At 55.8% G+C, this 27075-nt stretch overlaps 1 protein-coding gene across 1 annotated transcript in view; it reads right to left on the bottom strand.

The window, feature by feature from the left end:
• The window catches only part of PLCG2 (phospholipase C gamma 2), a 141726-nt gene that overhangs the window by 45587 nt on the left and 69064 nt on the right, over positions 1-27075 (bottom strand). Inside the window, exons 6-17 of the mRNA XM_062176292.1 lie at positions 25643-25727; positions 24141-24224; positions 20181-20224; positions 18553-18625; positions 14175-14276; positions 12587-12705; positions 11695-11780; positions 10643-10763; positions 6188-6356; positions 2706-2810; positions 1642-1731; positions 1063-1238 (exon numbers count right to left, since the gene is read on the bottom strand). Coding sequence (XP_062032276.1) covers positions 1063-1238; positions 1642-1731; positions 2706-2810; positions 6188-6356; positions 10643-10763; positions 11695-11780; positions 12587-12705; positions 14175-14276; positions 18553-18625; positions 20181-20224; positions 24141-24224; positions 25643-25727 — 1254 coding nt within the window. The remainder of the gene's footprint in view (positions 1-1062; positions 1239-1641; positions 1732-2705; positions 2811-6187; positions 6357-10642; positions 10764-11694; positions 11781-12586; positions 12706-14174; positions 14277-18552; positions 18626-20180; positions 20225-24140; positions 24225-25642; positions 25728-27075) is intronic.

Below are 27075 nucleotides of genomic sequence, written 5' to 3'. Positions count from 1 at the left end.
GGGAGACCAGGAGGAAGCACCTGGCTCCTGGCTTCAGATCAGCGCAGCACCGGCCATATCAGCCATTTGTGGAGTGAACCAACAGAAGGAAGACCTTTCTCTCTCTCTCTCTCTCTATGTCTATAACTCTGTCAAATTTAAAAAAAAAAAAAGACTTTCACCCCAGCTCTCTTCTCTGAGTCTTCCCCCCTGTGCCCCCAAGGCTGCGCCGGGTCCTCTCTCGCAGACTTTCTCACCCCCCCGCCCACACTACACGAGTTCCCTCTGAACTCGCTCTGTTACGGCCTTCCGGAATCTCCGCTGTTTCCATCACACCCATCACAAAGTCAAGTGCGCAGTCAGCCCTCGGACTCCGTGGGGATTGGTTCCACAACCCCCAGTAGAAGGCAAAACCCGTGCATGCTCCAGTCCCTTCGGTGACGTGGAGCAGTCTCTGCACAGAACCCACACCGGGCCCCTTACAGCGTCCCTAGACCACTGAGCACCCTTGAACGCAATGCAAGTGCTAGCTGAAGCGCGCCATGCCCTGCTGCTCATAGAACAGCGACAGGAAAGCACGAGTCCAGACTCGTGCAACACACACGCAGTCCTGTCAGGCACTCTCCCCTGGGGCTGGCTCAGTCTACAGACGCAGAACCTGCAGGCACAGAGGCCGGCTGTGTGTCATTGCTATGACTGCTTTCCAGGGACTATGTTCACCGCTAAATTACTCTGCCTGGGCAGACAGCAAGCGCCCAATAAACTCCGTGAATAGAGCTGTCCAGGGCCAGGATTAGGGGCGGCAGGTGGGTGGGCCCGCACCGTCCAGGTGCAGGGTCTGATCTCATCTTGATTTCAAATATTCATATTCTGTTTATCACAGCTTTTTACTGCGTCTGAAGTTTTGTTAACTCCTGTATTGGAATGTCACTCATCCCGACGAGTGAGGCTCAGATGCTGCACACTGGTCCTGGGCCAGCACAGCTCCCTCAGCGAGGCTGGGGTCCAGGCTCCAGCCCCAGCATGAGGCCTGCCCGTGCCTGCTCCCACCTGGCCAGCTCCGACGGGAAGAGGGGGCATTACCAAAAGGACAGGGTGTACTTGTCCGGGTAGGTCTCGCTCTCGCGCACCAGGAACGTGCCGTCCTTGCCCCCTGTCTCGGCGCAGTAGTCTTGCAGCAGCTTCTCGGCGCTCATCCGCTTCTCGACTTTCTTGTGAAACCATTTCTCCCCAAAATGCAGCTCCGTGGGGGGCGTATCCTGGCCACAGAGAAAAGAGTGGTCTGGGATGGCTCCCTCTGCCCTCGCCTGCCTGCTACCTGCCCCTGTGGTCCTGAGACACAGGGTCCCCCCGCCACACACACACACACACATACACACACAGCCCTCAATTCTGTTCTCCAGGAGGTCTGAGAGCCCTCACAGGCTGGGGGTCCACTCAAGGCAGCTGGAGGGGAGGGGGCAGGCAGCGAGCATCCCCAGGGAGCACAGACCACAATCCAAAGCCAATCAGGCCTTTCAGGGAGCAGGAAAGAGCCTCGAACCTTATTGATCAAACAAACAGTCCAACCAGCCAATCAGAGAAGAGCCAGCCGGGACTTGGGTCCCCAAGAGGCAGCAGTTAAGGGCTGAGAAGCACAGGTGCAGCTGGGTCCCCGCCTACCTGGGGCGGCTCTTCCTCCACCGCCTGCTCTATGTCGTCGCTGAAAGACAGCTTGGCATCGGCGATGGCACAGTAATGCCGCGTCCACTTCTAGGAGGAGAAGCCAACGTCAGTGTCTCCCAGGGTCTCAGCCCCGGGGATCTGTGGCCCCGGGCTGGCAGCACCTCAACATTCGCGGGCAATGTCTCCTTGCAATGACAGACATTCACCCTGATTTCACAGAACCTGCGCCCTTCTGAGGATGCTCCCTTTATAAAACATCTGCTCTGGGCTTCTCGTGATCATTTTCAGAACTTCTGAAGTGGTGTGGTCTCAGGACCTAGTGCAGAATTCTGAGAGCGTATTTATGCAGCCTGCAGCCTCTCAGGAAAGGGGTGGCACAGTCTGCTGGGTCCTCGTGACTTTCTTTTCCTGTTCCACCTGCTTTCTAAGACTTCTGGGTTTTTTTTTTTCCAGCCAGTTTGTCTTGAAGACTTTTCCTGCAACATTTCATGGTGATTTTTTATTTTAACCATTTTTTTTCACGTCTCTCCAGGATATGTAAAAATACACTCATGTTTGGTTCAGGGATATGAGAAGTGACACGAGAGCTTGAGAGCCTACAGACACTGAATAGCAAGGCTTCTGGGAACAGTGCCACATCCGAGGATGCCAGGAGTTAGGGCAGCTACATGCGTGCAGCATCCTGCACAGGACCAAGCGCTGGACCTGAAGTAAGGCGATCAGTGAGCGCACAGGACCGTGAGCGCACCACTGGTGTTCCGAGGCCCAGGCTGACACCACGGTCAGCTAAGGAGCTCCCGCAGGGCAATCAGGCGAAGGCTCTGTGGAATCTCCAGTACTACCATGTTGCTGCAAAAAATGCGTGTTATGTTGATTATGAAATTATTTCTAAATAAAACCTCAGCCTGCAGAGCAGTTTTAGGAGAGAAATTCGCTCAGCAAATTTTCATTTCACTCCAAATGGGAGCGACGCTGGGATACGCTCAGAGCTCCCCAACCCCGTTCTAAGAAGGGCTGGGAGGTCTATGGGCCCCGCGGGCGTGAGGAGGGCCAAGGCGCACCTGGTCGATGGAGTCCCACATGTACAGTTCACCCTGCTGCTTGTGTTCGTCTTTCTTGTCCTCCATGTTGACATCCACGTCCCCTCGAGGGCCCAGCTTCTTGTGCTGAGGGGGGAAACACACAGAGACTGTCTTCCTCGAGACGCAAGGTCAGGGTCTGCAGACCAGCACGCCCTCATGGACGGCAGCTGGTTGGCAAGTGGGCTTCTGGGTTTCCCTGCCCCAGGGCCTTTGCACCGGCTCTGCTCTCTGCCTGGTTCTCTCTCAGTACGCTCAGCTCTGTATCCACACTTGTCTCCTGTGAGGTTCATCGGAAGGTGTCAGCTCAGCTGGATTAAGGAACACCAAGAGCCCTGGGAAGGCACTGCTGTTGGTGTGTCTGCGAGGTGGTTTCCTGATGTGATTAGCGTGCCAGGACCAGGTAGGAAGACCCAGCTTGCTGTGGCCGGTACCACCCAGTGGCTGGGGGTTGGGAGAAACTAACTCAGAAGACGAGCTGGCTGCTTGCCCGGCGAGCTGGGACACACTCGACTCCTGCCTGGCCCTCCACGGATGGCTCAGGCCTTCAGCTGCTAACGGAGGGTCACACCCTCAACCTCGCTGGTTCTGAGGCCCAGACTTGGACTGAGCCACAGTACTGGCCTCCCAGGGTCTCCAGCCTAGAGATGACCTGTCACAGGACTTCTCGGCTGCCAATCCCCCTGACAAACCCTCCTCACACGCCCTCCTGCCTCCTTGGAGCTCTCCTTCCCACCTAGTCTAACCCTAACCCACCTGCCCCTCTGTCCCTCTACCCCCTCTTTGTTCTGCTCATAGGTGCAGCCCTCCTTGAATGCACTGGTTTGTCTCTATCTTCCTTGCTAGGGTCTAAGCCCCTAGAAGATGAGGATTCTGTTTTGCACCCTGTTGTGTCTCCTGTGCCGGCATCACTTCACTAGGCTAATCCTCCACCTTGCAGCGCCGGCACTCCGGGTTCTAGTCCCGGTCGGGGCACCGGATTCTGTCCCGGTTGCCCCTCTTCCAGGCCAGCTCTCTGCTGTGGCCAGGGAGTGCAGTGGAGGATGGCCCAAGTACTTGGGCCCTGCACCCCATGGGAGACCAGAAGAAGCACCTGGCTCCTGCCATCGGGTCAGCGCGGTGCGCCGGCTGCAGCGCGCCAACCGCGACGGCCACTGGAGGGTGAACCAACGGCAAAGGAAGACCTTTCTCTCTGTCTCTCTCTCTCTGTCCACTCTGCCTGTCAAAAAATAACAATAAGAAAAAAAAAAAAAGAAAGCAAGTGCCCCACAAATACGCGGTGAATGGGGGATACCTCTGTGCACCCAGCACTCCGCAGCGGAGGGAAGGCAGGCTGTGGAGCAGGACCAACACGCGGAGGCCAGGCCGGGTGGCAGAGGGCACACTGGGGATTTGGGTCCAAGCAGCACTGCTGCCGTCTCACTGGCCGCGTGACCCCAGGCGGGTGGTCGCACCTCTCTGAGCTTCACGGCAAGACCAGGAACACAGTGCTCACCTGGGTGAGGCCTGAGGCTGCTTCAGCGAGCATTTTCACACTGAGGGCCACAGCGACTCGGAGACCGAGCTCAGGGCTGCCAGTTAGACCAGACTTGAAGTCGGGGCCAGTCGCCATAGTAGCTGTGTGACCTTGGCCTAGCAGCAATGTAGCATCAGCAATCTCGCTGGTGAGGGGGATGGGACAGCCCCCCGGTGTCTCCTGTAAGCCCAGGGGCACCCAAGGGCCCCATCAGACAGCAGCATGACACAGGCCTGGGCCCAGGCTTCCAAGGCACAGACCTTGGCCTTGAACAATCTCCTTGCAGGAACTGACTGTGCAACTGCAGCTGAGCCACTTCGCCTCCAAAGCTCGGTGCCCACATCGGCAGAGTGGGCGAGGGGCGGGAACACCTGTCTGCCACGGCCGACAGAAGGCCAAACAGGAGAAGAGTTGCGGCCGTACCCAGACAGGCCGAGTCACTCAGCGACCATGTCACAAGCACTGCTTCCGCCTCCCTTCCTGAGGCAGAAAGGGGGGACCACGGAATACGGGGTGGGGGCAGGTGCCTCCCATCCTACAATAAGAGCTGGGCACAGGTGCACCTGCATCTGGGCCGCCCTGAAGAGCCACCAGCCAGAGGCCTGAGAAACCACAGACCCTCCAGGGTGCAGCTCCCCACCCGCTCACCCACCGCCCTGTCTTCGCCTCGCTGGGAGCTTTGGTGGTGTCCCAGCGACAACGCCCTGGCACTCCCAGAGCACCAGGTGACACTCTCGCCCAGGGGAGCACCAGGATCCCTTCCTCCGGCTGGGTGTGCACAAAGCCCCTCACACTGTGGAGCGGTCTGTCTCCCCACGAGACCATGACCTTCTGGAACACGGGGCTGGTGCCCTACAAACCCTGGTGGCTCTGTCACACGCCCCAGCACACAGGAACCACAGACCCCTCTCGGAATGTAAATTCCAAGGGAATCCAATTATACCGAAATACAATTATGGAGCTATTAAATAAAGACCTTCGCAACGTGTGAACCTGCACTTCCTTATTCACATCTTAAGTGAGATCTAGGGGCAGATCTAGCAGGCTCCATAATTCTAACGTGGCCACGAGCACACAGTTATGTGGAGACATAACTGTCTCATTCTGTGACCACTGCAAACGTGTGCTGCAAACATTCGCGGCGTCTGCTGGTGACAAAGCCGCCTACAGAGATGCTGGGCTCTGTGCACGGGGTAACTGAGAAAGATGCAGTGTGTCCCCCAGGCAGGTTCACACTGCACCCCCAAATTCTAACCACAGTTCCCGGGAGCAGAGGGAACCCCAGATGAAAACCCCTGCCCCGGGAGATGACAGAGCAGGGCATGAGGACCCTGGGTCCCTGCATCACCTTGTAGAACAGAGCTCAAAGCTCCTAAGACTCTTCCCCCCATGGGGAAGAGTTAAGCCAGTGCCTATCTGGTCTCCTTATCCTAAGAATACAAACACCCAGACGTTAACTTGGTGTCCCCACGCACAGACAGAATTGAGCATCTCCCGCCACACCCCAGCACACCCATCCCGGCACCCCCATCACTGGCCACAGCCTGCTTCAGCTGCTGTCCCCCTCCCATGCCAGCCGTGAGCTCCAAGGGCACTAACGGCACCTAGGTCACCCCAACACATCCAGCACCTGCATGGGCCCACTCAGAGGAGCACGGTGCGGGTTCACCAGAGAATGCACAAATAAGGAGCTGGCGCTGGATGCATCCATCACGTGATGGGCACGGGCCCAGGCTCTGCACGTGCACCCCTCACAAGGTGCACCCGGCAAGCTCATGGGCAGTGCTGTGCTATTATCCTGAGACCAGTGAGGACACAGAGGCTGTGAGAGGTCTCGGCAGCTGTCAGGAGAGTAGATTTGAGCCAGGCAGGGCACTGGAGTCCGGGTCCAGGGCCCAGGGCAGCTGGGTACCCTGAATGTGGGTCCCCAGAGCCCACGGCAGCCTACCTTGATAATGATCTTTTCCCGCAGCTGGCTGGGTGACGGCAGCTGGTCAGCACTGGCCTCTGTGGGCTTGGTGAGCAGCAGGTCGCCCAGCACCTCCTTGAACACCTTGGCCATGTGGCGCTGCTGCTCCACACTGCAGTGCTCCTCAATGGACAAGATCACCGGGAAGCTGTGGGCGGCAGAGAGCGGTCAGCTGGGGATGGGGCAGCAGGGGAGCAGTCAGCTGGGGATGGGACAGCGGGGGTGTGGTCAGCTGGGGACGGGCAGCAGGGGAGCTGTCAGCTAGGGGACGGGGCAAAAGAGGAGTGATCAGCTCGGGGACGGGGCAGCAGGTGCCTCGGTGGACAGCTGCACAGAGAAGCCAGAGCCCTCGCCAACGAAGCAGACTTTGTCCGCCATTAGGACCTACAGGCCCCGGGATCCTGCATGGCTCTTCTGTCACCTTCCTGACATCGCCCCACAGGTACCAGCCGCACAGCGATTTTTCTCAGTACTTTCTCTCAACTCTCTCCTGTCTCTGAACTCAAGGGAGAAAGCGCTAAGTTAGTTTTCAGAGCAAACCCTCAGGAAAGCTGGGAAGAGGACATCACACCGTGCACCAACACCAAGTCACCAACACTAACGTAGACTGGGAGGGACCGCTAACCGATGTTAATGTATCGTTTGTTACAGATATTGAAGGTACAGGTTTCATGCATGTATATGCTATGCACACACACTGACAGGTCATTTACATATGTATGTCATATACATGTACATATGCGTGTCTATTTACAGATGAGCACTTGGTGGGGGCATTCATAGCTGGGCACCAACAGTCAGTTCTCATCAGGGGCCGTAAACTCTCAAAGTTGCCACCGACACTGATTAGCAATTCCAGAGCCACTGCTCCCAAGGAGAAATGAAGGGTTAGGGTCTGCGGAGCCTCTGGCCACAAGGCTTTCAACAATTCATCAATACAAGACTTTGTTATTTATTCGTTTGTTTCAGACAGAGGAAAACAGAAAGAGAGAGAATAAAAGACAGCGATCTTTTATCTACTAGTTTACATCCCAAATGCCTACACAGCTAAGGCTGGGAGGACAAAGCCAGGAGCCCAGAACTCCATCCAAGTCTCCCATGTGGGTGACAGAGACACAAGCACTTGAGCCATCACCTGCTGCCCCCATGGTGTGTGTTAGCAGGTAGCTGGAGTTGCAAACAGAGCTTGGACTCAAGCCCAGGCACACGGGATGCAGGCATCCCAGGCAGCATCTTAACTGCTGCACCAGAGGCCCCCGGACCCTGGTTTATGCGTTTCAGCTTCCCGGACACACTGGTGAGTGCTCACTGAGGATGCACGCACAGGAACGCACACCTGGACGAAACCTGTCTCACACGTCTGTTTCCCCTGGGGCCACATCCCAGCCTGCCTGAGCTGAGCACCCTGTGGGAGGCCATCACAGTCACCAGGGAAAAGCACAAAATATGAAACACCTGGCACTCAACAGATGGCCAAGGGGACTTGTTAACATACGAGGACCTGCAAGCAGGCGACAGGGCACCGAGGGGTCTGACCCTCAGTGCACCTGAGAGTCGAGCGACTCACACCTCCCAGCACTCCCCAAGTCTGCCAGCTGCCTCAGACACACTCGGGGCTCCACAGCAACAAGCAAATTCACAAACACAGAAGCCACGACATTTACAGGTATGTTACATGTCATCTGAACATGTGTCTTTCTCTGAATATCTGGACATCATTTGAACACGTGTCTATACATTGCCACATCTGTATGTCATTTGAATGTATATATATATATATTTCTAAATAAATATATATATTTCTAAATAAATAAATATTTCTGTATATATATATATTTCTAAATTATGTCTCTTGAATATGCATGTATATCTAAGTAGATTTATGTGTCATTTCAACATGTATGAATACATTGCTATGTACTTTTGCAAGTTATTTGAACATCTGTGAGTATATTTATATGTCATTTGAACTTGTGCGAATATATTGCTATGTATATTTGCATGTCATTTGAACATATATTTCTGTTTGTCACTTAATCACGTGTCTATATTTCTATGTATATCTGTACATCATTTGAATGTGTGTATACATTTCCATATCTGTATGTCATTTGAGTGTGTGTATATATTTCTAAGTACTTACATGTTACTTGAACATGCATGTATATCTAAGTATATTCATGTTATTTGAACATGTATGAATATATTCTTATGTATTTTGATTGTCACTTGAACATCTGTGAGTATATTTATATGTCATTTGAACATGTGTGAGTAATTTCTATGTCTTTTAAACATGTATATACATTTCTATGTATTTTGTATGTCATTTGATCATGTGAATATATTTCTACGTATATTTGTATATCATTTGAACATGAATATATTTCTATGTATGTTTGCATGTCATTTGAACATGCGTGACTATATTTCTGTCATTTGAACATGTGTATATACATTTCTCTGTATATTTATGTCATATGAATGTGTCTGTATACATTTCTAGTATATTTGTACATCATTTGTACACATGTGAATATATTTATCTACCACTCGCATGTGTGTATAAGGGTACTTCGAAATATTCATAGAAAATGGAATTAAAATATATGCATTTATTTTGGTGAAAAAAATTGAAATCCAGACATATAAAACATTTCCAAAGTGTTCATGAAAAATGCATTTTACGGAAACACTATGCATGGATTCAAGACCATGTTCTACAAACTAAGATCAACTCAGCAACCAGAGCCACAGGCACCTGTGTCCCCAGAAATCCAACCCTCTGATGAAGCAGAGTGGGACCACACTGGGCAGGGGTCCCTTGGTGCCCCCCGGGCACTAAGCAGGGCTCTGGCTGCAGAGGGTGGACGCTGGCGTGGGGAAATGGGAGGAACTGAACGGGTACCTTCCCCCCACGTGGGAGGAGAAAGCCGTGACTTCCTGCTCCCAGCCCAACACCTCCCCCCATGCTAGTCACTCAACACCCACGAGCACAGCACTGAGCACTTGTCCATCGTGGCGCTTTCTCTCTGCACAGCCCTGGGAGCACACACGACCCTCACCGCCACTTCTTAAGATACCGGAACCAAAGCACAGAATGTGAAGTCCCCTGCCCAGGCGGGTCACTGACAGAGTTCAAAGGCCACGGTGCAGCTCCCATTCTCATAACTGCCACTTCCCATCATGAATGCGAACAGGTCTCTCTCATGCCTCTTAGGCTACCACAGGCCTCTCGCTAGCTGGCCACAACCACAAGGAGCCCAGACCAGGAGCCGGCAAACCGAGGCCCACACACCAAATCCAGGCTGCCATGGACTCTCCTAAGTCTCACCTGCATGCACCACGCCCACTGCTCACGTCGTGCCGTGGCTGTTCCTAAGCCGCAGCAAACGAACTAAGGGGCTGCAACAGAGACCACAGGGCCTGGCTGGTCCTTCACAGGACCCCGGGTCCCTGGTCAAGGCCTAGATCACATACTGCCCGAACAGAGGTTCAGAAGTCACACAAACCAAGCAACATGTCAGAGCTTACTTGCTTGACCCCAGTGTACCACCTGCTCAAGGGACACAACTACACCTGCTTGAGGTCACATGGACAAAGAGCCTGGTGCAGAGCCCAGCCCCCAGGGAAGACACCACCACCCAGCACTACCACCACAATCACCAACAACCATGGCCAGCATCATCACTAATACCATCAGCACAACAACCCAGCACTACTACCATCACCACCACTACTATCATCAGCAATAATCCACACTACCACCATTGCTATCACCAACGACCACCATCACTACCACCACCAATATCATCAATATCATCACCAACAACCCATATATTACCTTACCATCACCAACAACTCATACTATCACCATCACCAACAACCACCATCACAACCACCTCCAACCACCACCAATATAACCAACACCATCACCGACAACCCATATAATACCATCAGCATCACCAACAACCACTGCCACCACCATCACCAATACCGTCACCACTAACCAATACTACTACCACCACCACCATCACCAACAACCCACACTACCATCATCACCATCACCAACAACCGTCTCCACCACCATCACTATCCATACCATCACTGCTACCACCACCAGATTCTTTGGATCCCGCAGGCCTCTGGGGGCCTGGGAAGCAAGGAGGATCTGAAGCAGGAAGGGAACCTTGGCTGTCTTTCTCTTTGGACAGGCTCAGAAACAGAGAGCAGGCTAAGAATGGGAGGGTGCAGGGTACTGAAGAGCCCCCTCCTGCACTCTTGACCTGTAGGGGGCACCAACGCTCAGCTGAGGCACATGGGTGACTGGCTAGGATGGAGCTCAGGCCTCTTCTGTCTGGGGAAGGCAGGCAGCATCTGTATCTGTCCGTCAATCCACTCCTAGCTGCCTTTCTTTAAAGGCCACCAACTCACCTTGAGGTGACAAAGGCATGGTCTTTGATGGCCTGCACGACGTCGTCGAACTTGATCTTGGTGGTCCGCGTCCAGCCGTGGTAGATGATGGGCTTCCCGTCGGGCCCGTCCCAGCAGTCCACTAGGGGAGAAGGGCAGTGGCCTCAGCCCCACCACACACGCCCAGAGCAGCTGGAGGCCACCCAGGTGAGGACACACCTGCATCCGTGTGGCTACCTGTGACCTCCCGTCATGTGGTTCCTAGCTTCACTGCCTCAGTTTAAAACAGGTGTCTGAAAGGGGTTTACCTTCTGCTGTCACCTGCCTCACTGTGGCTTGTCTCTCTGCTGGTGCACACGATAAACACCAAGAGAAACGCATTTGCAAGCATCACTCCAATATTCACAGGGGACGAGATCTGGGCCCTGGGTTTCCGTCCCCCAGAGGGCAGCAGCAGCTGACAGAGTCACACTTGTCTCTGTCGCATTTGCTTTTCCTGGTGGGGAATTAAAACTATTAACCCAGAGGTCTGTGGGATAACCATTCACTTTGACACCAGAGCCTGAGTCCGTGGTGTGTGCCGGCGCCCAGCCGAGGATACCTGCAAGTCCCCAGGGGTAGAGGGAGCCAGGCCAACTGGGAAGAGATGGCAGGACCAGAGGGGAGGAAGGAGGCGAGGTCGGCCATCTGTCTCAGAGCCACTCTCACCGTGCAGGTCACGTGGGGCCCCGGGTACCCTAGGAACCACCTGTCCACCCTCAAGGGCACCGAGGCGCTCTCTGAAACCAACTCCAATGGAAGCAGGGCGAGCACCAAAGACAAGAGCATCGTCCTTGGCACTGCCACCCCTGCCCTAGGCTCCTGTGACACTGGGACACTTTTCAGGACGCCCCAAACCATGGACCCGTCAGACTCCAGACACCGCTCCTTGTCTCAGCGACTGTGAGAGGTCCCAGGTCTCATGCCATCGGCAGACTCGACAGGCACCTGCGCCTGCCTCCGCCAGTCCCACCCAACTCCAGCAGGAAGAAGCCCCACAGCCTCCCGGCCCCACCCCCGCCTCCTCCACTCACACTCGATGCAGCGGCAGCCCATGCGCAGGCAGCGGATGTACGCCTCCGTGGACGACTCGCTCCGCAGCTGGTCCCCAGTGAGGTACCTGAGGGGGAGAGGCAGGTGGCCATGGCGGGCAGGCAGCCCCGCCCCCAGGCACGAGCCGCCAAGGTCCTGAGCTCTTCGCAGCTCGAAAGATCCGAGGACGGCCATCACATGGCCACAGGCCTTCGACTCAGGCCACTGGTGCAGGTCGTGTGCGGTAACCACCGTGGCAACACAGGCACATGTGTGCCCCCAGCAGAACCCAGGGCACCAGTGACACGGGGGCAAGTGAAAAGTGAACACCCCCCCTCCCCCCGGCTGCCCAGCAGGGCAGAGGCTGGGCACAAAATCCCTGTGACCTAGACACTCGGGCTGGCCCCACCCTCCCCTCCCCCACCCTACACGCTGGCCTTTACGGGTTATTTCTGCCCTGAGACCTTGGTACGTGATGCTCTGTTCCCCAAACCGCTCCTCTCTGCCCTATTGCTGGTCCTCTCATCAACTCACGGTCATGGCTGCGTCCAAGGTGGCCTTGCCCCTCCAAGCACAGGGAGATGGGGCTGCTCTCCCCTCACACCCTGTTTCCCTAGCAGGTGGCAGGCACATAGTAGGTAGCCTGTGAATATCAGCCCAGTGACGAGGGGAATTGCTTTTCTGTGGCTAGTACGAGAGGCCTCAACTGTGCAAAGCAGCTCTGCCGACTTGCTTGGCAGGGCCGCCGAGAAAGGATTACCACTGCCAGGCCTACTGGGAGATGGAGCTGCATCCCCCATCCCCGGCCCCTTCCAGAAGGTTCTGTATATTCCAGACTGGGACACCTGGTGGCCGCCGTGCAACACAGAACAGAGAGCCCACGGCGACACTCACGTGTTGTGGGAGGAGGAGATCCAGTAATGAGACAAGGGGTTGTTCATGTCCTGCATGTCCACCACGTCATACTTCTCGTCCCAGATGCTGTTTTCTCGTGAGAACAGGTACGTGAGGAACTGAAAGTCAAACACGGCAGGGAAGAGTCTGGCGGCGGCTGACCTGTAGCCGGCGAGTAAAGGGCCTTGGCCCAGGAAGCCCACTGACCTTGGCCAGGCCCCAGGACCCGCATCTCCATGCCAATGGCTCAGCCAGCCATGGACCCTGCCCACACTCATGCTCTCATAGACCTGAGCAGTGTTCTCCTCCTGAATGTACCCCCCCCCAGACACCTGCTACCTGCAAGCCCCGTGCATCTCAGTGACAGGAAGTTAGCACCCCACCCTTAGCTTCAAGGTCAGTGTTACCAGTGTCAGAGCTCCCAGTCCCCTCTTTTATTTATTTACTTATATATATATCTCAATATATAGGGCCAGCATTGTGGCTTAACAGGTAAAGCCACCACCTGCAGTGCCGGCATCCTATATAGTGCTAGTTCAAGTCCTGGCTGCTCCACTTCTGATCCAGCTCCCTGCTAACATCCGGGGAAAGCAGTGGAAGATGCCCCAAGTGCTTGGGCCCCTGCACCCATGTGGCACACCCAGAAGGAGCTCTGGGCTCCTGGCTTTGACCTGACTCAGCCTTGGCCATTCTGCCCTTTGGGGAATGAACCAGTAGACGGTAGATTGGTATATCTCTGTCTCTCCTTCTCCCTCTTTCAAATAAATAAACACAACATTTTTTAAAAAAATGTATTTATTTGAAGGAGGGAGGGAGGAAGGGAGAGAAACTTCCATCCACTGGTTCAGTTTCCAGATGGTTACAACAACCAGGGCTGGACCAGGCCAAAGCTAGGAGCCCAGAGCTCCTTCAGGGTCTCCCATGTGGGTGGCAGGACCCAAGTACTTATGCTCCTAGCCCCTTTAAAAGGAGGGGGGTGGCAGACATTTGCTAGAGATTAAGACACGTGCATCCCAGAACACAGTAGCAGGGTCTGACACCAGCTCTGGCTCCCGACTCCAGCTTCCTATTAATGCTGAGCCTGGGAAGCTGTGGAGATGGCTCAGTACCTGAGTTCCTACCACCCTCCTAGGGGACCTGGAATAGCTTTCTGGCTCCCGGCTGCAGCCCCCAGCCATCGTGGGCGTCTAGGGGGATGAGAGCACACACGCTCGCTCTCTCCCTCATTCTCTCAAGTAGCCAAGTATTTCTAAAATAAGTAAATGAGAAGCTAGAGTGCCCTGGGGCTCCCCCATCAGTGCCACCTCCCCAGCTCTCTGTGCAAGGTCAAACACAAGGGAGTCCCCCCTGGCAGGCACCCATCAATCTTCCAATTTTGTGTCTAAGCGTTTCTCCTGCTGGCCGTCGCCCTCTAGTGGTGAAAGCAATAAATCCACCTAGACTGGGTTGCTAGAGGAGTCAGCCAAGGGGCACCTAACAGCAACGACCCTCCCCCCGCCCACGGCAGGGAAGCGGATCAGACAGGAGACCTGGGAAGACAGGCAGGAATCACAGGATCTGGGGTGACAGCGAGCCCGGGGCCGCTCACCTCGTCCACGAACAAGAAGGGCTCGGCCGTCTCCCTCATGGTGTCGTCGATAAACTTTGTCATCCGCTCACGCACTTTGTTCAGATCCTGGGCCCAGAGCTCCTTCAAATGAAGGGAACAGGAAGTCACCAGAAAGAGAAAAACCCTCCCCTCTCGGGCCCTTCCAGTCGCAGGCGGGAGCCCCATGCCGAGGCCTCGCTCTGCCTGGGGCCAGGGAGCAAACTTTGGGCTCTGAGGCCATCGGGGTCTGTGGCGACCTCTCAGCTTTGCTGCAGCAGCATGAGAGTCCCAGGTCTCACGTGGGCAAACGGCCAGTTGTGGCTGGGTCCCAATAAAACTTTATTTACAAACCAAGCAGGGGCCACATCTGGCCTGCAGGCCACCGTCGGCCAGCTACTGCCTCTGCTCACTTTCCATGCTGGTTAGCGTGAAGCAGCTGCGCCTCTCATTCTCCCTGAGTGACCTCGGGCGGGTGGCAGCCCCTGCCCGTGCCTCCTCGTAGTAATAGTCTCCCGTGCACGGAGACCCCGGGGCTGCTTCCTGACGTGAGATCCTGGCTGACACGGTGCCCAGTGCACAGCAAACTCGGACTGCAGCAGCGTGTGCAAACGGTCACCCTCTTGCGGCCACCTGACCCTCGCAGGGACCCGCCACGTCATTCGCTGTCCCTGTCACTGTCACTTTTGTGACAGGGACACCGAGGTTCCGGAACATCACAGGAGGATGCGATATTCACACATCCCGTAAGCCAGGGTCGGGGTTCCAAATAAACCAAGTCAAATCACACAGTGTCTTTCTAGGGGCCACAGCAATGCTGCCCAGACACAGGTGGCACCTGTGAAGTCACTGCTGTCACTCGCAGAACCCAGGGCCCTTAGCGTAACAGGAAGTCACGCTACTGTGTCCTCTCTGTGCCTCAAAACACCCAACAGTCACAGACCATAGGGGTGCCACTGCAGGCGTCCACTGAGCTGCTCTGTGGGAGTCTCACGTTCTACACCTCCATCCCAACCATGAGAAAACCAATTGGCTAGCAGATGTGTATGTGTGTGCACGCGCACATGTGCGCGCACGTGTGCGTGCACGTGTGTGCGCACGTGTGTGCACGTATGTGTGTGCATGCATGTGTGCACACATGTGTGTGCGCATATGTGCACATGTGTGCGCGCGTGCACATATGTGTGCACGTGTGTTGCACACGCGTGCACATATGTGTACATGTGTGTGCGCGCGTGTGTGCGCACACGTGTGTGTGTGTGTGTGTGTGTGGCTGCAGGGGAGGAGCTGGGGGAGGGGGATTCACAGGAACAGGAATGAAAAGCACAAGGACACACACCAGGGGGTGAGCACACACCCCTCTCGCTCAGGGGTGCACAAGCACAGAGCCCTGCTGTTGACTTGCAAATCTGCCCTGGCTTAGAAACAGCACAGCCCAGAGGCCGGAGGTGCGTGCACCTGCAGACAGACGTGCGGAAGCCTCTGAGCACAGCAACACAATACCTGAATCTCAGGACAGTCCACGTCAACACCTTGCCTGGCCCCGAGGCCCCAAAGCAGCTGCAAGCCGCCCCTTGCTTCCCTAACGCCCTGCACTCACTAAAAGGCTCGCGTCCCAAGCCCACAGAACCTGCAGCTGGACTGGCTGCAGAGAAACACATCTTCTGCCTAAATGATTCCCACCTTAAAAAGCTCACCTGCTCGGCCTGGGGTCTTGCGTTAGGCACCTAGAATAGCGATGATAAACGAACAGTGATGGCAGGAAACGTCCGGGCTCTGACTCCTGGCAGCCCTGTGCTAAGCTCCTGCTCACCCTGAACTCGCCATGTGCGACCCAGGAAGTTCGTGCTGGGTTATGTCACGGGGAAAGCGGCGCGCCCAGCCATTAGCTAACTCGGCAGACAGCCCGGTCTGAGACCAAGCCGGGCACACCCAGTTCTAGGAGCTGATTTTCCCCCTTTCCTGCAGTGCCATCCCTCTATCCCAGGGCTGTCTGCTGGAGTTTTTAACTCGTGCCCTACAGGAAAATTAAATTACCTCCAAGATTTCATTCCCATTAGAAACACTGCCACTGTTTCCTGAGTGTACGTGACCAGGAAGGGCCGGCGCCACAGCTCAACAGGCTAATCCTCTGCCTAGCGACGCCGGCACACCGGGTTCTAGTCCGGGTCGGGCCGCCGGATTCTGTCCCGGTTGCCCCTCTTCCAGGCCAGCTCTCTGCTGTGGCCAGGGAGTGCAGTGGAGGATGGCCCAAGTGCTTGGGCCCTGCACCCCATAGGAGACCAGGAGAAGCACCTGGCTCCTGCCTTCGGGTCAGCGCGGTGTGCTGGCCGCAGCGCGCCGGCCATTGGAGGGTGAACCAACGGCAAAGGAAGACCTTTCTCTCTCTCTCTCTTTCTCACTGTCCACTCTGCCTGTCAAAAAAAAAAGTGACCAGGAGGCAACTATGTAACTGAAGTTTGTAGCTCTCAGATCTTCACTCTAACTGCATGTGGCCAACACGCTCTCTGCAAAACCGCTCTACTGGGCACGGCAAGCACAGTGGTGGTCATTCCACAAGCAGCTGTCACCCCAACACACGCCATGCAGGGGCTCCAGGCTGCCCGGCCCCTAGGTTTCCACAATTCAGGGAAAGCTCCTGCACTTTCTGGTGGCCCCAAACCCGGATCTCTAACCGTGACCCAGCAAGGAGGCCAGGTTGGGGAAGCTGTGAGTGTCCCTGCAATAAACTGGATGACCACTAGGTGGCGCTACAGCAATAAACGCAGGCCAGCCTACCAGGTGGTAAATTCTAGGCTTTAAGGAATTGAACAGCTCCCTTCAAAAACGGATCAGATTTCGTGCAAGGACCAGGATGGTAAAAACAGAAAAGTGCACTTGTCTCTTTCTCTCCCTTCCGCCAGAAGTACCTGCATGTGATTGGGCACAAGAAAATTAATTTATCCCCTTCATTACTCTCCCCTTGCTCCTGACTACTGGCTGGCCAGACCTCTTCTGATCCCAATCACTCACTGCCTGGCGGGGTGGGCAGGTGGCCCTCTCACACACCAGTCTCCTCGCCACCGTCCCCGGCCATCACGGAGGTTCAGCCTTCTCAACAACCAACTCAATCTGACTGCACACTGGGCGACACTAACCGTGCAAGGTGTGACAGCAGCACCTTCTAACAGGTGCGAGACAGACGAGCTAAACGACTGGCAATGAGGGGGCACACAGCCTGGGATGCATTTTAGACGGAAGCGGGGGGAGACACGTGGGTGTTCAGAAGGGAGGACGCAACACCGGCGAAGCCCCCTTGTTTCGGAATCTGGTCAGGAGCCCAGGGCAGCTCCCAAGGCCGCTCGGTCTGCTTCTGGCCGCTCGGTCTGCTTCTGTGTGCCAGAGGCCTCCACAACATTCGTGCAAACAGCACCTTACGAAAACCTGCAGCGCATTTCAAAGACACCTGCACCCGGAAGCTACCGTTTTCACCCCGCTCTCCCATGAGCTTTCTGAAGCACCCTGGGGTGTGTGAAATGCTCTACAAACGTAGATTTTGCTGTCAAGATGACGATATAAAGCCTACATTCTTAAAAATCCAAAAAATCATATAAATGAGGGGAGAAATAAACGAGACTCTAATGACATAAAAACTTGGTGTATGCGTGTCTGCACGGGCGTGTGTGTGTGCGCATGTGTGTGACCACCCAGATAAACCCAGGTTCTCACACACGCAGATCTGTGCAGTCCTCTCTGGTCCCCTCAGATCTGACACGCGGGGGCTCTCAACTCCATTTAAAGACGAAGAAACAGGGGCACAGAGAAGCTAAGCTGCCTGTCCATGGCTGCACAGCCAGGAAGAAAAATCTCACTTTGACCTCCCTGCCGTGGGGACTCCCGTCCGGAGGGGCTGAACACCTGTGTGCTGGGGACTGCCCTGTGCACAGGGGGCGCTGGGCAGCACCAATGACCTGCATCCCCGGGAGCCAGTCCTGACACCCAGAGCATCTTCGGACACTGCCCAGAGTCCTCCGGGGGGGGGGGGGAGCCACTGCCCAGCGTGCAGCACCCTGGACTCTGCCACCCACTCGGAGCCCAGGGACAAGCACAGTGCAGGGAGCGTCGCTGGTTCCCTCCCAGAGGTCCTGGCTGGCTCCCACCAGTCATGGAAGGCTCCCTGGGGAGTGACACCCGAAAGCCTGCTGGGGGAGCTGCCGCCAGCCTGCGGCCCCTGACCTCTACCCAGGCCTGCAGCCGTTTCTGAGTCCAGAGTTGAAGATGGCAAAGCGCGAGTGGTGGGTGACGCGGGCAGCGTGGGGTGAGGAGGCGGCGGCCCCGACCCAGGAAGCGGCCAAGCCCCACCCTCCCCAGCCCCTGCACGTCTCTGACTCCGCCCTCTCACCTGCTGTTCGTGCAAGAGAAACCTCTGGAAGTCGTGCAGGTGAACGGCAGAGGCGTCCGGCCGGTCGGTGTTCCTGCCCTCGGGGAAAGGGAGGCCATTCAGAGGGCGCCGTCCATCGCCCAGGGGCGATGCTGGCCGCCGGTCCCTCGGGTCCCCCAGCTGTGCCGGGCACCAGGCAGGCGCAGGACTGGAGCCCGCCCTGAGCCGCTCCCGGGGGCGTCCCGTGCACTCCGAGGTCTGGGAAACCTCACATGCGTGCGGAAGAGAAGCCACACAGTGGGGACGCGGGGCAGGGAGACAGGCGACAGGGAACGGGGGCGGGAGGGTGGGGGGAATGACCGGGGCAGGGCTGAGAGGGCCCAGACCACGGGCTGGAGGCCCAGGGTGGCTTGTGGAGCAAGAAGCAGCGAAACCCCAAGGACGGGGAGGGACAGAGAGACAGGCCAAGGGGACCCCAACCGCAAAGGCCTGCAGGGAAAGCGGGGAGGCAGGGGCGCGGCTGGCGCCTGCGCACAGTGTGGGAGCAAATGCGGCAGACACAGGGGCCTCCGTCCAGATCTGGCCAAGGCCCTTGGGGGCTCGGAAGCAGGGTCGGGAACACATGAAGCCCCTGCCCCCTAACCACGCTGCGGCATGAGAGCCACCAGCCAGGGACAGCGGAGGGCATCTCCCTAGACGGCAGGGAGCCCTCCTCCCCCGCTCTGAATAAAGGCAGGGCCCCAGCCTGGGCCAGCGGGGAAGGGGTGCCGGCTGCACCCTACACGTGGCAGCTCCCTGGCTGGGACAGGGACAGTGCACCCCAGGGAGACGAGGGCGCTCCTGGAGCCCGTGCAGAGGCTTGGGAACAGTCTCCCTAAAGAGTGCAGGAGGCAAACACGCCTCACGCCAGCCCCTCTGCCACCCAGGGGCCTGAGCCCAGCGTCTCGCACCCCAGTCTTGCTCGAGCCTTCCCTGTCTAGCCTCACAGTCTCCTGCCAACCTTTCATGAAAACGCTCAGTGGAAATCAGGTGTGCCTCAAAACTGCTGGGGATCCTCAGAGGCCCAGGTTTAGAGAGTGACCCCGGGAACAGTCGCCCACGGCTGAGGGCCGGGTCTGGTGCCAGAGACCATGGTCCATGCCATTAACTCCATGGGAAATGTTTCTCCCAGTCACACAGGCCGCCTTAGAAACCCCCACTCAGCCAACCCCAAACCCCTGTAAGGGTTCTGACAAGTCCTGTAGCACCAACTTTTTAATAATAATATGATTACTAGTCACGATGTGTGCCACGCACTGTGTGATGTGTTTTGTACACTTCATCTCACGTCCATCTAGCGACACCTGCTCACCCAGGAATTTCTCAGAATTCCAGAACCATTAACATTACTTCAATTCTGGCACAACACCTATCATCCTGTTACGCCCCAGGACGTCCTCTGAGCCACCAGGCTTCTGTATGGAACCTTCTGGGCTATGCTTCCCACACCCCATACAGACCCTGCTCAATGGGCGTGCAGGTGCGGGATGGCCAGTTCCCCGAGGGGCACCCCACTCCCGGGATCTGTAGCTGCCCCACAGAGGTGGCCGCCCCCAGAGACTCAAACACAAGGCACCGGTGCCCAGCACAACACCCAAGACGGCCCTCACCCCAGGATGAACACGGAGGAATCCTTCTTGAACTCGTCGAGAATCTGGAACAAAACAGAGAAGACACACACGGAAGTGAGGTACGAAGTGTCGGACAGCATTGCAATGATGGCACTCCTCCACCAGAGGGTGCTAGAAAGCACTCACCCAGCTTCCCCTGGCACCAGTTCTTGCTCATTTGCACACATGCAAACACGTGCATATATGTCCACTACATGCGTGCACATGCAGCCACACACACCTTATCCATTTCTGGTTAGGTAGCATCACTTCAGTGACTTCAGTGACACATGACTACATGAACCCCTCCAGTACTTCTGTGACACGTGACAGATGCTAATGACGTGAACGACCCCTCCTCCAGGCCCCCCAGACACTTATGTTCCTGCTGTTGCCAAACTTACAGAAACTCTGAGGCTTGAGCACCGCGAGGCAGGCAGGCGGGTGGACACATGGAGGAACTGGCAACCTCAAGATGGAAACCATTTGGCAACGCAAAAGCCTGAATGGATCTGTGGATCGTGAGTCACCACGTGTGTCCTTACGCCCCCACGGAGCCTGAGAAACGCAGTGCAGCCTCCTGCCCACATGGCACAGGGCCAAGACCTTTCTCTACCGTGCTGGCAGCCAGGGGGGTGGGGACTAAGCAGAATGGTGAGTGACAGGCCAGTGAGGGGAAGTGGTGTGCGTCTCCAGGTAGCCAGATGGTATTTTACTCACACCCAAGCCACCAGATTCGACACTGCCGTGGCCAAGCCCGGGAGCTGTGCCTCTGCACGGTGGGGCTGACGGTCACCAATGTAGAGCTGCTTGTGGCTGAGGGGGTGACATCCACAGTGGGGGGCGGGGCTGGGGAAAGACCACGGCTTCCTTCCTACTCGCACATGCCCAGCGGCAGCTGCGGCCCCACCAACAGCAGAATTCAACGTTTTCATGAGACTCCAGTCATCTGCATTTGGACATACACCTGCCCAACTTTTAAACGCAGGTGACTGATTTCAAACACATTTAAACCTGTAGGCCAACTACAACCAACGGCAGGTGCAATGTGGCATTCCAGCCACCAGGGGGCAACCTTTGGCAAGGTCTCATTTTTCTTAACATTCCACACTGGGCAATGGGGCGCTGGTAGGATTAAGGAATCCTGGGAAACTCTCAGATTTCTTTCTCTCTGCCATCATAAAAAGTGCAGGCTGAAATACCCCTTACGTGCAGTTTTGCCACAAAGGAGACCGGGGCCGTGCAAGCTTTATCCTCCAGACGTGTCTGCCATCTATCTGATGGGACTGCATCTTGAAATCCCAAGGTAAACTATTACTAAGAACTAATATGTGGTACAGGCATTTTGCACAGACCCAGTCTACATCACATGCCTGGGTTTAGGTCCCAGACTCAATCCCAGTCAAGCTTCCCTAGGAGACACCAGGTGGTGGCCCAAGTGCTTGAGTCCCTGCCACCCACGGGGGAGACCTGGATGGAGTCCTGGGCTCCTGGTTTCAGCCTGGCCCAGCCCGCAGATATTGCAAGCATCTGGAGAGCCAGCAGATGGTATCTCTTGTATTCTCACACCTGTTTGCTTGCCGTCTCTGTCTTTGAAACAAATATATATAACAAATCTTTTTTTTTTTTTTTTTGACAGGCAGAGTGGAAAGTGAGAGAGAGAGACAGAGAGAAAGGTCTTCCTTTGCCGTTGGTTCACCCCCAAATGACTGCTATGGCTAGCGCACTGCGCTGATCCGAAGCCAGGAGCCAGGTGCTTCTCCTGGTCTCCCATGGGGTGCAGGGCCCAAGCACTTGGGCCATCCTCCACTGCCCTCCTGGGCCACAGCAGAGAGCTGGCCTGGAAGAAGGGCAACCGGGACAGAATCCAGCATCCCAATCGGGACAAGAACCTGGGGTGCCAGTGCCGCAGGTGGAGGATTAGCCAAGTGAGCCGCGGCGCCAGCCTATAACAAATCTCTTAAACCTGTGCTTTGCAATGTCTTCTTCAGAGTGAATCAAACTTTTCTTAATCCCCATCAGTTGTGTAAGACAACTATCATCACCCTGGATTTCGTAGGCACATGGTTTACCAACACATTTCCCCTGTCTTCAACATAAACAGACTACAAACCAAAGTCAGATTTTAACTTAGAAAGTCCTGTGGCCAGCTCTGGCGAAGCACAGTGGGTTAATGTTGTCATTATCACGTCTTATGTAAAGCAGGGAGTTAACACAGTGTTACAAGTTTTGTAAGCACTCATCTGATGCAAGCCTTCACTTTACGGGGAAGGCAGAGAGGGAAAAGCTGACTTCCCCAAACGTCACTCGGTCAGGTAGAGGGCAAGCTGGGGCTGGAGACGAGTTCTCCCAGCCCAGACCCTGGGATCCTCGTCCTCTATTTGCAAAGCCATCGCTGATTACGATGTACGTGGGAAGTGAAGACTCTACAGCGCGGCTCTCCCCGACCTAGGCACGTAAGGAATGCTTCTCCCACTCACTTTCTCAGATACACCCCAAGTCCCACAGCCAGTGGCTACCCATCAAACGGCCTCACCCGTAGCCACCTGCAGTCCTGCACCCAGAATACACTCAACCACTGTCTGCCACCCACAGTCACGCTCCTCACTTAAAGCACCTGCACCCTCAGCTCTCAGTCCCTCTTTGGGCCTTCCCAGTGCCAGGGTGGTCAGCTGTCCCCACCTCCATTGAACAGAGGGGAAGACAGAGGCCAGTGGCAGGCAGGGGCCTGCCCGAGCTCAGACAGCCCAGGCCCCACAAACCCCCTGGCTCCCCCCAGCTCTCCCTGGAGCCCCCTGCAGCCCACCAGGCAGTGCACCTGGCGCACATCACAGAAGACCCCACTGTTTATGCTTTACCCGGGTTCTTATTGCAAAAACAGCCTGCTACATGCAACAAGGCCAGAAAATCGCAGCGTGCAAAAAAAAGTGCAGAGCCTCCCATCCAGCACACACGTCAGTCAATACTAAGGTGAACTGTGTATCCTTCCACACTTTCTCTCTTCCCATGAAAACATACAAAGGAGAATGATTCTATGTTATGTATTTTTTTTTTTTAAACAAAAAGTTCAACTTAGCTCTAGGCCTGCATCTACCACTGGCTCTGCCCACAAAGTATCACAAGCATCTTTCCCAATTAAGAGCAGCAGAACTGATCCATGCACCTGAGTGGCTACGTAACACTGCACGGTACCCAGAGGCCACAGCTCACCCAGCTACGCCCCCACTGGGTGTTCGGTGGACTCCAGGCGTTCGGCCAGCCTGGGTCACCGTGCTTCAGTCAACAGTCTGGAAGCGTATTGTAGAGTTCTGGTACTTTCTTTCTGCCAGATTCCCCAAACCGCCACTTTCAGGTCAAAATGTAAGTTCACCTTCATTGTAAAATAGTCTACTTTTTCTTTTTATGTATTTCAGAGACAGACCCAAGTGCCTATAACACCTTGGACTGGGTCAGGCCGGAGCTGGGAGCTCCATTCCAGTCTCCCACATGGGTGACTAGAACGCAATTACTTGAGCCACAGGCTAACCAGCACCTTAACCACTAGGCCTAATACCTGCCCCGTTATTTGAAATTATAAATAGTATCGATCAAAATATAAAACACAGCGGCACACACACAGTTCTTCAAGCCCAGAAATGGCTACTGTTCACTGGCCAAGTTTCCTTCCAGGATGAGCTCAAACAGTGGAGTTAGTTGCATGTTTTCACTTGAACAGATTTCAATTCCAGGGAAGCCCAGGACCACTCCCACCAGAACACGCTAGCTCCATTTCCCTGTGCCGTCCCCACAGGTGGAAAACTCAGCGACTGGAGCCGATCAAATCCATGGAAACGGGACGCTGCCGCCATTCCCACTTTCTCCCTCCTGGACGCAAAGGGAGACTGAACCGTCCTCGTGGCTTTCCCGGGAACACAGGGAACCCACACACATCTTCGGCCACCTGCTCGAGAATCATCTTACCGATCTTTGCTGTTCGAACATCAGTTTTTTATAGAAGAGATGGAATTGCTCGAAGCTGAGCTCATCCTTCTGCGTGCCTATTTCCTGTGAACAGAAGACAAGCGTGACCATGTGACATCTGATGTCCGCCCTAAGACAGCCTCTGGCCGCTTATGCAAACAGAACAGCCATTCCCGCAACACCGGCTACAACCACACAGAACCAAAAGTGTGCACGAGTTTCTAATCCACCTGCCTGGCACGTACAGAGCACACTCACCAAGGACATCCAGCCCCAAGCCCCAGCGGCAAGGTCTCAGCCAGCTCCCCATGAAACCTAACAGCTAACTAACTCCCTCTCTTTTGGGGGGGGCGGGTGTAGAAAACACTTTGAATGGCTTCCAAACCCAGGCATGTTGATTGGGTATGCACATACAGCTCGCTTTTTCAAAACTGCAAAAGGAGGAATAAAAAACAACTGAAACAAAAATCGTGGCCAAGACTTTGTCGTCTGACAGCTCAGCTCCAATCAAGCGCTTTATGGCTTTGGCCAGTCCACGTGACCCTTTGAGGTGCTCGATGTCTCCATCTGCAAAATGGGAGAGCGGCCAGAGAGGGCGCCCCTGAGACCAGGTGGGATGTGACCCACAGGACGCCTGGCTGCAGGCACCCTTGACACAGGTCAGAATTCCTGGTCACAGGGCAGTCAACAGGACATGCCTCTCCCATCCTTCAACCGCTCTCTGTGTATCCATTCTTGCAACAGTGTGGCAGGGCAGTAGCGGGGAGGGGTCCAAGGACTGCTTGCTAAGGACTGAAAGGGGCTGGCTCTACTGGGAGCACAGTACTCCAGACACAAATGAGGGTTTCCCACTGAGGACTCCTGTGAATGGGCTGGCGCTGGCTTGGCCAGGTGGGCCTCCAGCTGGGCTGCTGGACAGCCTACGATGAGCCAGGACTGCCCCAGGGCAAGCAAGGTGGCCACGCATAATCCCACCCATCCCCCATTTGGAAAAAGCCCCGCCTACTGCACCCCACCCCACCACTCATGGATCGGCTCTGCTGCCTTCTCTACAAACAGCCTGAGTACCCGAGAACATTCCCAAACCAGATGCAAGGTGGAAGGGTGGACGGTCAGAGAGGAGGAGAGAGAGGCAATCCTGACGGTTATGCTACCAGGACAAGCATATAAAATGCCAGGCCCCTGGCAACCCACAGAAGGACTCTGGTGACACCGTCCAAAAGGCACACTCGTGCCCATGCCACCAGGAAGAAACCAGACTGCGGGGTGGCTGGGGACACAGGGAACAGTGGACTGGCAGATGCGTGTCCGAGTTCGGTTGTTCCAAGTCAGCAGCTCAGTGGACCTGGCCTGAGTTATCCACAGGATGCGCTGGCCAGCCGGGACACATGCACTCGGGGGCACGGCCCTTTCTCAGGCCTCCTTCCATGGCACGGGTACATGGCAGGGGCGGTAGATTGCCCCAAGCTCTTGCGGTTCCCAGGGTGAACTCTGAAACTTACCACAAACTTATCCTTGAGGAACTTGGCGCTGCTGGCTTTGAAGTTGAGCAGCGGTAGGATGGTCTTCAGCTCGCGCAGGCTGATGCTGCCAAAGAGGAAACCAGACTCCGTCAGCCGCAGGGGTCCCGGGCAGGGGATGCAGTGACGCCTGCTCCTGCCTTGGCTGCCCACCCGCCCAACACACACACACACACACACACACACACCAGGAGAAAACTGCCAAGAGCCACTCATGGAGCCCACCCAAAACAAAGCACTCGGGGCCCACAGGCACTGGGCACCCCGGTGAGTGGGAGGGGCCACAGCTGTGGGTCACATGGGAGACCCAGGGTGGGCAGGACGCGGGGTTAGATGGCCAGGAGACCTTGGATTCAAGATGCCACAGGGTTCAAAGCAAGGCAAGGTCACTGAAGGCCAGACAGCGGGAGAGGAACAGAGGCCAACAGACGTGAGCACCTACTATGTGCCAGGCTGCCCTGGGTGCTCCCAGGCAGCACTACTTATGCTCCCCACCCCCGAGCCCGCTCGCTACCCAGGAGATGGGAACGCCCCCAGGGTCCACAAGGGCAAGGGCAGAGGCTACAGGGAGTGCTGCTCAAGGTCACAGCCAGGCAGCAGCTGAGCCTCATCTGAACCAGATTCCAAAGAGCACAGCCACAGGGCAGGGACGAGGGGTCACGTGACCAGGATGACGGGCGTTGCATTCCTGGAGCCAGGCTCAGGAAGGATTCAGTCTAAAAGGAAGGGAAGGAAAGTGGATTCTAGCCAAGGGGATAGCGTCCTAACTTCAGCAGTGACAGTGACCATGACCACAGCTAGGACTCAGACCACACTGACCGGCGCTGGGCATCCCTCTAGGCATGGATTAGCTCGTTTAGTACCACTGCTGCCTTCATCTTCCAGGTAGGTAGACGGAGGTTCAGGTGTCCAGTCTGTGCTAGACTCAACCCCAGGCTGCCCCAGAGGCCACGCCTGCCTGTTGCCCAGGGAGCCACACGCACAAGACGGAGGGGTGACCCCGGTGGGAGTGCAGCCTGGACAGGAGACCCAAGCCCCAGTGTGGTCCAGAAATGAACTGGCCTCAGGCCGCAGGCAGCAAATGACCCAGCTCCGCCACTCTGTCCACTCAGCCTCAAGAGGAGGCAGAGGTGACTGTCCAGTACCTGTCCCTGGATTCCCAGTGCCCTCACATCCAGCCTTCCATCAGTTACCCTCACCCGCAGCTGCTCCCGGCCTCAACACCACAATGGGGCCAGCACCAGTGGCTTTCACAGGGACGTGCTGAGAGCCACAGGAGGCCCTGGCGAGGCTGGCTGGGGGGCAGCCAGCAGCCTAGGGGACTTCCCTACTTCCCAAGTGGCTGAGCAGTCTCTCTGTCCCAGCCCTGGGGAGGGCCAGCGAAGAGCTAGGGCAGAGCAGGATGAAGGCAAAGG

Source organism: Lepus europaeus, chromosome 19 (assembly GCF_033115175.1).
Source record: "Lepus europaeus isolate LE1 chromosome 19, mLepTim1.pri, whole genome shotgun sequence".
Classification (NCBI taxonomy): domain Eukaryota; kingdom Metazoa; phylum Chordata; class Mammalia; order Lagomorpha; family Leporidae; genus Lepus; species Lepus europaeus.
The sequence above is the reverse complement of the archived record's forward strand: the minus strand, read 5'-3'. Positions and strand labels throughout refer to the sequence as shown.